Raw genomic sequence first — 14,184 nt, 5'->3', positions numbered from 1 at the left:
AAAGCACATCAGGGTTTTTATCCTCTAAAAGAAGCGAGCGGCAGTTCAATAGGAGCATGTTAACATTTTTTTTACGAGGGGAGTTTATGGGAGAAGGGAGTGTGGGGAGAAATTTAAAAGCACAGTGTGAGCAGTGGATGGAATTACTGTCTGGGCTCATTTTATGTATACATTTGCTACCCACTTTTCCTCTGAGCCTAAAGAGTGAATTGGTATCATACTGGAGAATATCGCTGGTAATCGGCAGGGGTTCTGGGCCCGGTCGGGCGCAGACGGACTTGCCTTAGGTGTGCGTCCGCTGCGTGGTCGCATCATCGGCTGTTTAAGTAGCCGGTGTTAGCGTCAGGCGTTTAGAGCTAGAACGCTGACCAAACAATGAAGTGTGACCTCCCTACTGAGCTTTAACACAGCTCGTGTGCGCACAGACAATGAAAGGATATAAAGTTTTCATACAGTGACTTAAAAACAGATACACCATTTTTTTTAAAAATACCCCAGCACGTTAAAATAGCTTTCCTCTAAGGAGCAGCTACTAACAAGGCTGTTGTTCCCGTAATAGCAAAAGCGCGTGCTAAAGTACAAAAGAATAATTTTGGTTGTCTAGAGTAGCGCATGGCCTCTTCCACTTATCAAGATCTGGGTTTTGCATAGAAACTATAGACGCAAGAGGAAAGGCTAAATGTTTGAGAGCAAATTGCAGCTATTTAAAGATACAAAAGCTATGTGTAAGTGATTTGTATAAATCTGAAGAAAACAGTTCAATTGAAATACATTTCGTATATTATGCTGTATGCTTTAATTTGATAATTGTACCGGTTTTTAGATTGAGTTTACAATTTTAGAGAGAGACCCTTCAGACTAGAGACAGCATTATATGCAACACGATTCAAATCTTCTAGGCATTCGCAATGAACGTTTTAGGTTAGTGCCCACAAAGACCAACAACTTTTGATAATGCATTTTCAACATGCTTTTTAAGCTAAACTTTTCAAAGCAATCGAGAAAGGCAAAGTTCCTAAATTTCAGGAACGTTCTTTTTTGGATAATCATTTTCGCACAGCACATATTTAAAAAAAAAAATAAAGGATTTCAAAACATAAAATACCATGAAATCAGCTTCATACGTTTCCTATATATGCCATTATGCTCTAGTCACCCTTTTTGTTTTACAGTAGTGCACTGTCACTTTGTGCATTAAGGCATTAAGGAGACTTTGTACCACACCTAAATATTTATAAGTAATCTCCAGAGCTTTCATATAATTGAGCAAATTAACGGCTCAAAGGTATTCAGAAATAGCACCACCAGCCTACTATCTATGAAAATAGTGCAAAACATCACTTTGCTAAATTAGTTCAGACTATTTTGTTTCTCACAATAGATTATATAAAGTCTGCCTCCCCCCAATTGCATAAGGAGTCACAATTTCACAGACGGGCAAATTACAGTTCGGTTTAGAAAAGGTCAACATTGGTTGATCACACACAGCTATTACTGACAGAGCAAATTGAAGATCATGCCATGCTCCACAAGAAAATTGATATAATACAGTATTTAAACATCAATGGCAGCATTACTGTACTGAGAACCTCCAAGCAGTAAAATAAAGATAGCAAGTTATGTTCATATTCATAGAAATGACAATCAAGCTCTTACTTTCAAGGTAAATGTAATGAACACAGTATTCGAAAGAGAAGTAGCTCTAAACATTTCCAATGCACTATGCACAAACTTATTTAAATTCAAAGCTACCAATCTGAGAATAAGTGATTATTCTATTGATAAGCATAACTATGTATGTGATTTTCCATGAATCCAGAATGTATATGTTAAACTTACCTGTGTTGTTTTACCAGACCCGGTTTCGCCAACGAGTACAAAGGACTGATGTCTAATGAGGATGTCTGTAAACCGTTCTTTGTATTCCCAAACTGGGAGTTGCAGTCGCTTCTTCAGGATTTCATAGTACCGAGGAGTATGTGGGAGATTGGTAAAGGGATTGACACCCTGTGAAAGTACTGGTTTTAGAGGTGGCAAACCACCACCTGCTATAAGCGTAGAATTGGAGGAACGAGAGTCTTTCTCCTTGTCTCTATCTCGCTCCCGATCTCTATCCCGATCACGGTCCCTGTCTTTTGAACGATCATCGCGATCACGGTCCCGATCTCGATCCTTCCTGAAATGTCACAAAAGAAAAACCAAGATGAATCTCAATAAGCAGTTTTGTAAGAACAACCCATGCTACTTCAAAAGGTCAGTCAGAAAGATGGGTACATATCAGTACCAAAGGTTAAATAAAATATAAAATGTGCCTAAAATATGCGACAAATACAACCCCGTCACAGAATCGTTAGTCCTATGGCCTAGGCAGTCTATCAAACAAAACTGAACACAAGCAGTCTATGTGTTGTTTATTATAATCAAACAGCCCAGTAAAAATGCCCGAATGTTGGTTTAAGGAAAAAAAAAAAAAAAAAACAACCACACTCAAAAGTTTAAGAATGGGTTACTTTCTCAATCAAGCTCCTCATTCCCACTTTGGGAATGTTGTTTGTTCTACCGTAACTGGCATTTTGCGCCTCTTCATAAATCTGACCTAACTTGTGGTAAACAACCTTCAAAATTCAATCTTCCACGTGTGTCAAGTACGCAGATTGGTTAATGGGTTCTAAAGTGATAACCAGGGAGGGAACTCCAAAATCAGAGATTTTCCCAAACATGTTTATCTGTGTAAGCGAGTGTAACAGTAACTGTAAAATTGCAGGAAAAAAAATAATTTTAAGATATCTACTGCCATGCTACATTCCTTAGTTAGATGAATTGCTGTCCAGACATTTGAGTTAATAAGCAAAAACTGACCAGCAAACACTAGCCAGTGCTGTGCGTTTCCATATTTATTCAACACTGAACCACAGTGGCAGCCATTGCACATGGGTATCAATGTTCCGAAAAGTTATGGAACATCAATTAACATCAATGGTCACAAACTGCATAATCAAAACCATGACTATGCCTAAACTTATCACGGTGAGCCCAATCAATGCCCTAGGGAGAAATATGCCTCAATCCCATAAGGCACATAGCACACAACTTGTTGGGTGCCGACTTGGACATCAGCACAATCCGAGGTTTGTGAACATTTACATGTTTAGGATTGGAGTGTCTGCCAAATGAACCACTGCTGCTGCACATCTGTTTGATGGCAAAGAGGTTATTGCACGATCTCAGCAGGGAGAGGTCAACAGCAGGATATTTATAAGTAGGGTTCCATTAGTGGCTGCTGACAGCTGTTGAGTCTTGAGAGCAAAGCAGATTTGCAGGATAAATCAGGCTGTTTTACAGAGGGTTCTCAGTGAGTTTCAGTCAAAATATAGAAGTTGCTCTTTGGGGCATTCTTCCTGCTCCTATGGCCTGTTACCAGCAAATGAAAACGGACAAAATTAATATTGCTCCTTGCATTAAGGACAACGGGCTACTGCTCATATGTACTGTAGCTTACTGTGAAAGTGAGGCATACATTATGAATATCACATAAAACCTAGAACACAAACCATGAAACGGAAACAAGATAGACCAGAATATATTCAATTTTTATAAAATTTACAGTACACCACAACCAAAAACGGTTACCAGTACAAAAAAAATACCTGATTTAAAACCACAAAGTAAAAAAAATTAGCAAGTATGACAACTTTTCACTTGGATTTTTTTGTTGCGATGATTTCTGCATCATGCACGGTCTCAAGCCATCAGGGAGGTTGTCGCACCAGCTTCCAAATTGGTCTCAGTCTAGGCAAAATCGGTATCAATAGTGGGTAGACGGGCACCTCTTACAACCCTTTCTTAAAATTAGAAAATGCCATTTATTATCTTCCAATATGAACCTAGCACCCTTCTTCAGTAATCCAAGTGGTTTATCCTTCGTGGCAAGACATGGTTATAGCTTTTTACCTTCAGCAGTGATTAAGAGCCCAAGGGATTTCACTTTGTCTGTGCACTTTTTGCATACTTTAAAATATTGCTCAGGCGAATATGCCTTCACCTGACTAGCTGCTTCTTTGAGTGAAAAATGTCAGATGGGGTGAGGAAAGCAGTAAGATGACAACTCCTAGGCTAGCTCAACCTGCTGGTAGACTGCCATTAAGTCTATTTTTATGTAACATGCAGCTTACCCATTGATACCCATCATGCATTCATTTTTAGAAGACAGGAAAAACATCTACCCATACCACATGATTCAAGCAGCACTACTTGATGCAGCATTTTTGTTGTTTTTGCATGCTGCCAACCACAGTAGTGGTTCTGCTGCCTTAAAGTAAACCCTCTTCACACATTTCATTCATCAGATCCTTCCTTAGTCTAAGCATTACCCCATCTCTTTTGTTTGAGGATTCCTTTGACCTCACTAACGCACTCAAACAGTTAGTGCAACCAATTTGTTTTGGAAATACGTCCGTGGGTATGCAACAAGAAAGACGAGGCACTAACTATGCATTCCCAATCCTCTATCTCCACAATTTAACTTTCTCACACATACAAGTTTCATCTGCACTGTGACTTTAAGGCCCAAGAACTATTCCCTAAATTCTCTGGTGGACCCCAAATACAATACCTTTTTGTGTGCCACATATGCCATTGGACACTGGAGTTGTGTAGCAATGGAGGACCAAATTATGCGGCAAGAAAAGGGAAATTATGCAACAATGTGGAACAGTTTGAGCTGGGACCTGCTAACATGCCCGCTATCCAGGGGTGGATTGGGTGCACCTGACTTCGAACTCTACGCAGTGTGTGCACAAGCCCGATTCCTTCACTTTTGGTTACATCCCATCCCATTCGAGCTGCCCGTGGCTATTGAAACAGATATAGCTGATCCCACCCCTCTACATGTAGCTGTCTATAAACCATATCACAGATCAGCAAAAAAAAGAATACACAGTTGAGAGCTTAAGATGGGCCTGGGATGGTTTAAGGAAACGTGTTAGGACACCGCTGCTATACGCGCCCTCCACTTCAGTTGCACATCACCCTTATTTTCCTTTCCTTAATAAGGGTTCCATAGCACGTGCACGCAGCATAGGCATTTCTACATTAGGGGACCTGTACCCAGAGGACACCTTTTTAGAGCAGCCACAACAACAGCGAGACACTAGTATCACCCCTGAACTTATGCCTATATTTCCAACTCCGAGCCACTTGCAAGACAATGCACTTAACTTTTCCAGCCCCCCCCCCCCACCAGATATAATGAAGCCACTAGAACATCTATTAACCACACCATTACCTCGTAGATTAATTACCAGATCGCACAACCTCACGCAAACACACACCCCTTGGGTTGCTCCCAAGGCACTAACACAATGGAGAATTGACCTAGACAAACTGCCCATAGACGAACAATGGTTATTTTGTTGCTCATAGCTCAGATATTCATCCCCGAACTATAAGCTGAGACTTATCCATTTCAAATTCATACATAGGATGTATCGCACCCCCATGCAGTTACATGAACTGGGGTTACGTCCAGATTCGTGCTGCTGGAAATGTAGACGTGAAGCAACTGCATTTCTACATGTTGCGTGGAGTTGCAAACCCATTGCTGAATTTTGGAAAGAGGTTATGATACTATTCAAGCGGTCACTGGAGTGTCGCTGGAATATACCCCAGTGGTAGCACTGCTGGGTTATGTGCGGGAAATCCCACCTGAAAAACACTGTTTGGTGGCCATGATGCTACTGCTCGCAAAGACCAGACTGGCCATCCGCTGGGACATTGCTTGATATGGGAACCTTTCAATACATGGCTCAAGGGACAAAATGCGAACCTCCCGGATGACTCTAGTCCAGTGCCAGTTATCGCCCCATCCAGATCGCCTCAATAGCCGCCTTCAAACTCGCCACTTTGTAGAAATGCCCTTCACACGTTGGGTACACCTAGCTCGCACCACATAATACAGTCAATCATGGCCACCCTTCCCCTCCCCATTTACTGTGCCTAACATCTATTTTATATTTAGCTCACAGCTGACACTTCTGTTTCAGTCAATATAATTGTGAGGATTGTGATAATGTATTATACAGATGTACCTTTTTTCCTCCAAAAGGACAAAACGCACCGGAGCAGTGAACCTGATTTTAGTTAGTACTGGCATTTCAAATCATTATAATGATGTAATTCGAAATAATGCTGTGTTGTGTTTACATGTAAATATGCCTATATATTATATATATGCCTGAACAAAATAAAAAAATAAGATAAAAAATTAGGAACACTTGGTGATCATAACACCAACTAGGCAAACAAAGGTTTTACCTCATTAGTACCAGTTTAACACCCAAATACAGTAATAAAGAACTGGAAGTTGACCAGTCAACCTTTGTGACGGGCACTCCACTGCGATATGTGTTGACATGATTTTAATAACTTTTGATCTAGATTTTTTTTTTTGTTAAAACCCATTAATTATGCAGCAGATGATTATGTGGCACATGCAGGTAATCCATAATTATGCAGAATATGCAGCAGACACAGAATCGCATCATTTCAGTAGCCCTGTATATACCTTTCCATAAATGCTCTCCCCTTTAAACTCAATCGGCACAAAAAAAAACAACAACAAAAAACACGCCACAGACCAGGTTTATTTTCACCCTATAAAACAATGGATTCTTCAATAAGACTGAAAAACTATTATGGGTGGTTAAGCAAGTCCTACAATGAGAAAATGTCAGAATGGCACATTCCGCTCGTGACCCTGAAAGAGCCATAAATCAATCTAAACATGTCAAACAAATCAAACAGGAGTGCATCTTTCTTTTAAAAAAATTTGCACAGTAACTGGGACTCCTAAAATGTTTTCCCAAGATTTGTTCTTGCCACCTCAGAGGCAGGGAAGAAGCCAATCAACACATTTTATAAGGAACTCTTGCATGCCCTTATTTGCCCAGGAACCAAAGGGCTGACTAGCCCTTTTCACCTCACAGACAGTTATCAATTTTCGATCTTTATAATTCCACAAATGAAAGGATTTAAGGTTTAATTTTGTGTGTTGCACCACCCTATTGGCTACGAGAAATGAGCAAACCAATAGTTCCTCTGTAGAGATTTTTTTTCATAATTAAAGCTCTGTCAGAATATTAAAGCTGTTCTTAGCCTTATAGAAAAGAGATACATTAGTCGTACTACTTCCTTATGGTTTCCCAAGCATTACTTTTATATTATAATTAAGGCTCCCAATTCTTCGTTTTTACTGGATTTACAGATAAATACAGACAGAAAATAATGTTTGTCTTATCTGTATTTATTTTTAAATGAGGAAAAATGCTGAACATTTGCTTCTAGTGAGTGACTTTCCATGCTGTCTGTTGTGAATTCCAAGACCACAGACGAGCATTTGAGCAACATGGGGAGTTAAACAGGTTAAGATAGCTCTAAATACAGGCATTGCTTAAAATAGATTTGTAGTAAATTGCTAATATTTACCTGTGGGCGTAGTGTTTTGCTATATTTGGCTTCTGAATTTGCTAAAACGCTACGGGCATCAAACTACGATTGCATGTTTAGCAGTTAAATAAATGCAAAAATTTACCACTTTATATTCCACAAAATAAATATGGATAAATACCAATAAGATGGCCAGAAAATAAATATGGATAACAGACGGAAATGTAAAAAAATAAGAAATAACATAAAATCAGGGGCCCTAATTATAATAAACAAAAAATAACAAATCCTGTTAACAATTCAATACGGGTGTTTATCAGGCAACCCACAACTGATGTTATGGACCTGCACTGGTTTAAGAAAATGACTTGAACCCCTTTGTAGCTCCTATGATAGGTAACCCATGCTGATATTTCTCTGCATGACACAGCCCTTAGTACCAACAGACTGCGTTACTTGCAGGTGCTGCTGTTTGAATAAGTGAACGTAAAACTATTTCAGCCACAGCCCAATATTCGAGATCTCCAGGAGTCGGTCCATGAATCAAAAAGATATTTACAAAGTTCATCTAATTTCAAAACCCTAAAAACACATCTAATTAGAGAAGACAAATGCCACAGTTTTAATATTATACAGTGTGTTCATTTGAACATAATAAAAATGTATAGTCCTCTAATAAACATGAATATGTACACAACCCCTCCAAAATAAAACACGTATTGGCAAAGTCAATTGGTCTGTCCTATGGGCAAGCTATTGGCTTTGTCAATCTCGTGAGCACGATGGGCAAACAAAAACACTATGCGGCGTCGGTTTTGTATGAAAAAGAATCAGTGATGGGACAGTCAAAAATAGCAAACTGACCAGGGGGTTGGGGGGTTCTTTTTGTATGGTCACCCAACACACTTTTTGCTCCAATGTTGATGGTTGACTGCTGCCTAGACTCCTGCAAACTGAAGGTAAAAAAATGCTCAGACTCCAAAGAATCGCTGCCCATTGGACCCTCTCAGGGATTGCCCACTATTTGTGTTTTTGCATCTTTTTCCCCACCGCAACGTGTGAGCAGGAAAAAGCAGCTCTCCTACGGGTCCTGTTCAGCACCATGAACAGCCAGGACAACTCTGCATCCAGGCTCCACATGCAAGGTAAAATTGACATGGACTGTCGTGGCTTGGTCCTGGGATCTGCATAACCTTTGCCCTCCTTGGGTTCTGCCCAATTTGACCTGCAAGTGACCGACTGACACTACCACTTTTTCCTCTTAACCAAAAATTCAAAAGTTCTGCAGTATTGAATTGCTGTGATTTATGCCTTATGCTAAAATCCGTAGCTCTGGTTATATGTATGCTATTCCGTTCGATTTGGTGTCTAAGTTAGAATAAAAATAAATTTTATAAATTGGCTTCGGATTTGTCTCCGTTGGTGGCAGTTACTTAATTGGCAATGTCAGTAACTCTGAAATGCTTTACATGTTCCTAAAGTAAAGCCTGACTTCTCTTTGCCACGCTACCAGACCGAGCTAAGGATTTATTATTGCGAATCCAAGGACCATCTTTGGCATCTGTGAGAGTACTGCATGGTGAAGCCTAACCAGCATCACCACTTAATACTCCACCTTCTTACATTGGTATTACAGTGGTGAGGATCCTGAACCTGTGTTTCGCAGTACAACGTGGTCATAAGCGATTATACACGAGAAATCCTTTTGATTGACTTTAGCATCAAAAATAAAAATGTATTTTTTTTTTTTAATTGGATTGTTAGGGCGCTGTGTAGACCCCCATTCCAAAAGTACATTAAAAAAGTCTAGGTAAGTTAAGTAAAGGCTTTAAAAAATTATTTCAAAAAGGTCCCAACTTACAATTAAAACGTTAGGCACAATGGAGGCTGGTAGGATCTCGACCTGGCAGTCACCCCAGCCCTGAGGAGCAGCGATCTGAGGGTTTTGTGCAAAGCAAGGGCATTAGCTACAGGGTTCGAGCTAAGACAGAGGAACCTGAAAAAGCCATCAGCTCCTATGCAAAGGAGAGGATAGAGAGGGAAGGCCATTCCTCAGAAAAAAACTCTAAAGAGAAGAGGGTGAGGATGAAGCGCTAGCCCAAAGTGACAACATTTAACCAGTGAGAAGTGACAGGAGTCGATCTAGTAGACTACCCCCAATGGTTAGGTGGTAGGAACCCTAAAGGAAGAACTTCAGCAGAGAAAGGAGGCAAGCAACAAACAAGATAAAATGTTCTTTAAGGACACCCAAAGTTCTTCTCAGGAGGGTGGAACCAAAGACTTCTCCCAGACCAAAGGCAGAGGGTATCAAGGTAAAAACGTATGGTGTATGTAATGACAGCCATCAGACAGGTCATAAGAAAGGAGATGCAGCATGCTCCAAGATGTACCCCAGTAGTAAACAATCCAAGGGATTGGCTAGCATAGGAGCGGGGGTAGACGCGTACTCTGGAGAGGCCAGAGGATACACAGAGGCCACTTTAGTTTCCCTGGGTGGGATGGATATTGAAGCACTGCCAGTCTCATCTCCAACCCTGAAGATGTACCAACAAAGTCCTAAAATCAATGGCTCTGAGCGATACAAGTGCCAGCAACTGCTAGACTGGTTTCCCCACACCAAATGATACCTCGTGCTAGTCACCAGGTGACCAATGCTGATGAGACTAAGCTCCATCCAATGGCCTTGGTAAGATTAGGGAGGGGAGGGGTTACTGGCCCCAAAAAGGTGGTTGCATTCCCTGCCGTCCCAGTGGAGTGTCTGCTGTGAAGTGATCTGGAGACTTCTGCGTGGGTAGTAGTTGAAAGGAAGGATCATGCAGAAATGTTGGGTCTCCCTGAGTGGGTGTCTGTTACCACAAGAAGCACGTCAAGGAACCTTGGATCCTGTAATAGTGGACAAAACCATCAAAGGCAAGAGGAAGGGAAATTAGTCTGATGAGGCAACTTCTAAGAGGTCACAGGACCGGGGGGGGGGGGGGGGAATTGCTCTTGAGGGAGATGCCCTGGTGCCTTAGGAGGGAACTGCAGCTAATGGAGTCTGGCCTGATCTGGCAGAACTTTCATATGCAAGGGGACCCTCCAGAGAGGACCTATGCCAAGGGTGTAGGAAAGTGCCTCTTTTTGCATGGTTAACCCATACCTTTTTTCCAGAAACATGCCAACTTGATTGAGTGTGCCTTGGGCCTGTCGTCTTTCCCAAAAATGTATCTTTGTTTTCACAATTGACACACCTCTGGGCCACATGCAAATCCCTTGTAAAAGGTACCCCTGTTACCAAGGGCCTTGTAACAAGAGGTGGCATCTGAGGGCTGCAGCATGCATTATGCCACCCTCAGAGATCCCTCACCATAACACACACACTGCCATTGCAGGCTGCCTGTTTTGGTGCAGACCAAACTTTAGAGTCGACATGGCACACATCCCTGTGTGCCATGCCCATCAACACTGCCTGTAGCATGGGTAAGTGACCCCTCTAGCAGGCCTTCTAGCACTAAAAACCGGGCGCGCCATTCCACAAGTAAGGGCATAGCTGCATGACCAATATGCCCCTTCTGTGTCTGTGCCATTCACAAACATTGTAAGTGCAGTGAAGTCATTCTGAGTACATGGTCTGGGAGGTTGTCAGCATGAACTCCACAGCTCCATGATGGTTTTTACTGAAGACTGAGAAGTTTGGTACCAAACTTCTCAGCACATTAAACTCACACTGATGCCAGTGTTGGATTTAACTTAAAATGCACTCAAGAGGGCATCTTAGAGATGCCCCTGAACAACGACCAGCCCTGGTGTGTTTCGTGAAAGGCTACCTGCCATCTGCAACCACCAGACAGGTTTCTGGACTCCTGGGTAGAGAGCCATCAGCTCTCTGGGTCCTGAAACAAAGCAAATCTGGGCAGAGTCATCATGCCTCCTCCCCAGGATGGGCAGGGTCCACGAAGGGGAAGCTTCAAAGGCTTGCCGCCTTTGTTAGCTACCCCCAGCCTATGCTGCTATCAGCAGCTGGCTCCCACCAGTTCTGACCCTCACTAGAAAGGAAGGGAGGCGTGCCCACCTTTGCCAACCCCACCCCTCAGGCAGGGGAAGCAAAGTGAAGCCCACATCTCAATCCCCTCTATCTAGGAGATGAGGGGACTCCCCCAATGAGGATGAGGCATATGCCCCCTCCCACTCGAGGGTGGCATAAGAGGAGGTGTAGACAGCGCAGGGAAGGAATCCCATTGCTCCCAACATGCACACCCCGGAACGCCAATTTTTTTTATTTTATTTAGGGCTACCCCTGAACCTTGCTCCTTTGATTAAGGCGAACTACAAAGAAGGACCGAAGAGCCGTGCAGCAGCGGAGAAGACGACAACTGAAGTGGCTCCAGCCCTACAGTACCGTCTCCCCCTCCAGCGACCCAGCTCAAAGACTCTTTTCTCCCAAGGACATGGCTTGTCCAACAAAAACTCCAAGGACTCCGGATCCAGGCGGATCCGCATCCCCTGCATACTCTGCACCCGACACCCACTGCCCGAGTTCAAGGGACTCACCTATCCTGTGAAATCTCCCCGGCGATCCTGACCTTGTATGCATCGGTGGCTGACCTCTCAGGGACCCCACTGCAACCAGCTGAGAAAACCAGATACCAAAAGGCACTACTGCATCCTCCACCCCGACATTGGGGAGCCCAGCTGACGGTGCCCAGGTGTCCCCCAACCTTCCAACTGACCTAACCAGCCATTGGTCACCTTCATCCAGCCTCCTGGTCCAAGCCTGCAACCTCTTTCGGAAACAGACGGCATACATGGGAAAGCATTGGGCGCCCAACGCCGATTTGCACCATGCACCCGGCTGCCCCTGAGCCACTGGTGGTGTAGCTTTGGTGTTGCTTTGTGGGACCCCCTGTGCTCACCTCAACCCCCGGGACATTTGACCTAAGACCGCAGGTACCTACCTGCAAACCGTGCATCTTCGAGGTACCTTCAACCTCCATTGGATTACATTGGGCCCAGTGACTTCTGCACCAGACCGCCCCAATGTCGCTGGTGGTGAGGTACCTACCTGGTCTTGAACCTTGCCCTGTGTTGTCCTAAACCCCCTAAGCCTGGGGAAGTAAGTTAAACACTTGCATGCAAATTATTTAACATGGGGTTTTCTCTAGACGATTACATTGTAGCTCCATCTACTGGACTGAACTGTCCAACCTTATCACTGCAAAAGCATACACCTGTACATTTACAGAAAGCATTCTTAATACTGTAAAGTATATAACTGCATTTACAAAACATTACTGCATTCTTGACAATTGATACTTTTACAAACTGTGAATCTTACCTGCACTAAGTGATTATTGGTTCTAGAATAAAATAAAGTAACAACTTTTTATAGCAACCAATTGGTCTGGATTCAGTCTTCGGGTGTGTGCCATCATTTCTTGCTTGAGTGTGTACAATAACACTACCCTCTGATAAGCCTGACTGCTCAGCCCAGCTACTACTATAGTGAGAGTAAAGTATTCTGTTTTAACCTCTGCCATACCTTTGGGGACTCACTGGACTCCGCGCACTATTCCTTTTTTTGGTATAGTATATACAGAGCCAGCTTCCTACAAAGGGCAAAAGCACTGTACTACTCATGAAGGTCTTAGGCAGCAAGCTGCAAGGTAGGCGGGGGGTGACGTCAGGGGTACCCACAGGGTCTCCTGGGAAGATTGGCTTCTGTACACTGAGGCCGGGGACCCCAAACAAAGGGAAGCCAGGAGAATGGTGTACCTCCACATGTATAAAGATCATTCTGAGCTTAGCCCTTAACTGGACATCTTGAACAAACTAAAACATGGGACAGGTTGGTTGTCCATTTTTATTGGCCCCAGAGGTCTGAAAAAGTGAAGGAGTTTTGCTGCTCCTGTGTGAATGGTCAAGCCAGTGGAAAAAAAGTGGGAAAAAAGGCACACAACCAAAGGGCCCCTTAATTCAATTGCCAGTGGTTGGGACTCCCTTTGAGAGGGTAGGGAATGACATTGTTGGCCTCCTTGATCCTCAAACTTTGGCTGGGAAAATGTTTATTCTAGTGGTATTGGACAATGCCATATCCCCTTCGGACTGTCACTGCTCCTGCAGTGGCAAAGGCCCTCCTTGGCATCTTAAACAGGGTTGGGTTTCGGTTTCCTGAAGAGGTGGTCTTTGATAGAGGGACAGATTTCTTGTCTGCATATCTTAAGGCTATGTGGAGCGAGCTACAAGTTCAGTACCCCCCCCCATCACCCTCAGACAAATGGTTTGGCTGAGATTCAACAAAACCATAAAAGGCATGATAATGGGCCCCCTGAAAAGCTCAGGAGATGGGATGCCCTGTTACTGTGCCTGCTGCTTGCCTACAGAGAGGTTGGATTCAGCCCTTTTTAGGTCTCGCGAGCCAAAGGCTCGAAGAGACATTTTGAATATGGGCTTCAAAAAGTGCTACCAGGCCAGCCTAGAGCTACAGTGCATGTGCGCGGGCGCGCGCTTGCACTGCTTACTTTCACTTTCTCGGCCGCTTTGATCGCGATCACGATCACTTTCACTTTCGCGGCTTTGCTGCGCAGACCCAGCCTCCTCTGCCGGCACACCCACTGTTTTCAGTGATTCACCTTCAACGCCACTTGTTGCTTCTTACTTTCCTACCCTTTCTCCTCTACCTTCCTCTCCTTTTAATCTGCCTTCACCGTATATCCTTTGCTCTCCTCCCTTCCTTCTTTACAACCTTCCTTACTTTTTTCATCC

General features: G+C 43.3%; 1 protein-coding gene across 1 annotated transcript in view; it reads right to left on the bottom strand.

The window, feature by feature from the left end:
• DHX15 (DEAH-box helicase 15) overlaps positions 1 to 14,184 on the bottom strand; it is a 300,859-nt gene that overhangs the window by 272,154 nt on the left and 14,521 nt on the right. The window contains exon 2 of the mRNA XM_085642340.1: positions 1,840 to 2,176. Within this exon, the coding sequence (XP_085498466.1) occupies positions 1,840 to 2,176 (337 nt within the window). The remainder of the gene's footprint in view (positions 1 to 1,839; positions 2,177 to 14,184) is intronic.

This window comes from Triturus cristatus, chromosome 2_2, assembly GCF_964204655.1.
Source record: "Triturus cristatus chromosome 2_2, aTriCri1.1, whole genome shotgun sequence".
In the NCBI taxonomy this organism is placed as follows: Eukaryota; Metazoa; Chordata; class Amphibia; order Caudata; family Salamandridae; genus Triturus; species Triturus cristatus.
The sequence above is the reverse complement of the archived record's forward strand: the minus strand, read 5'-3'. Positions and strand labels throughout refer to the sequence as shown.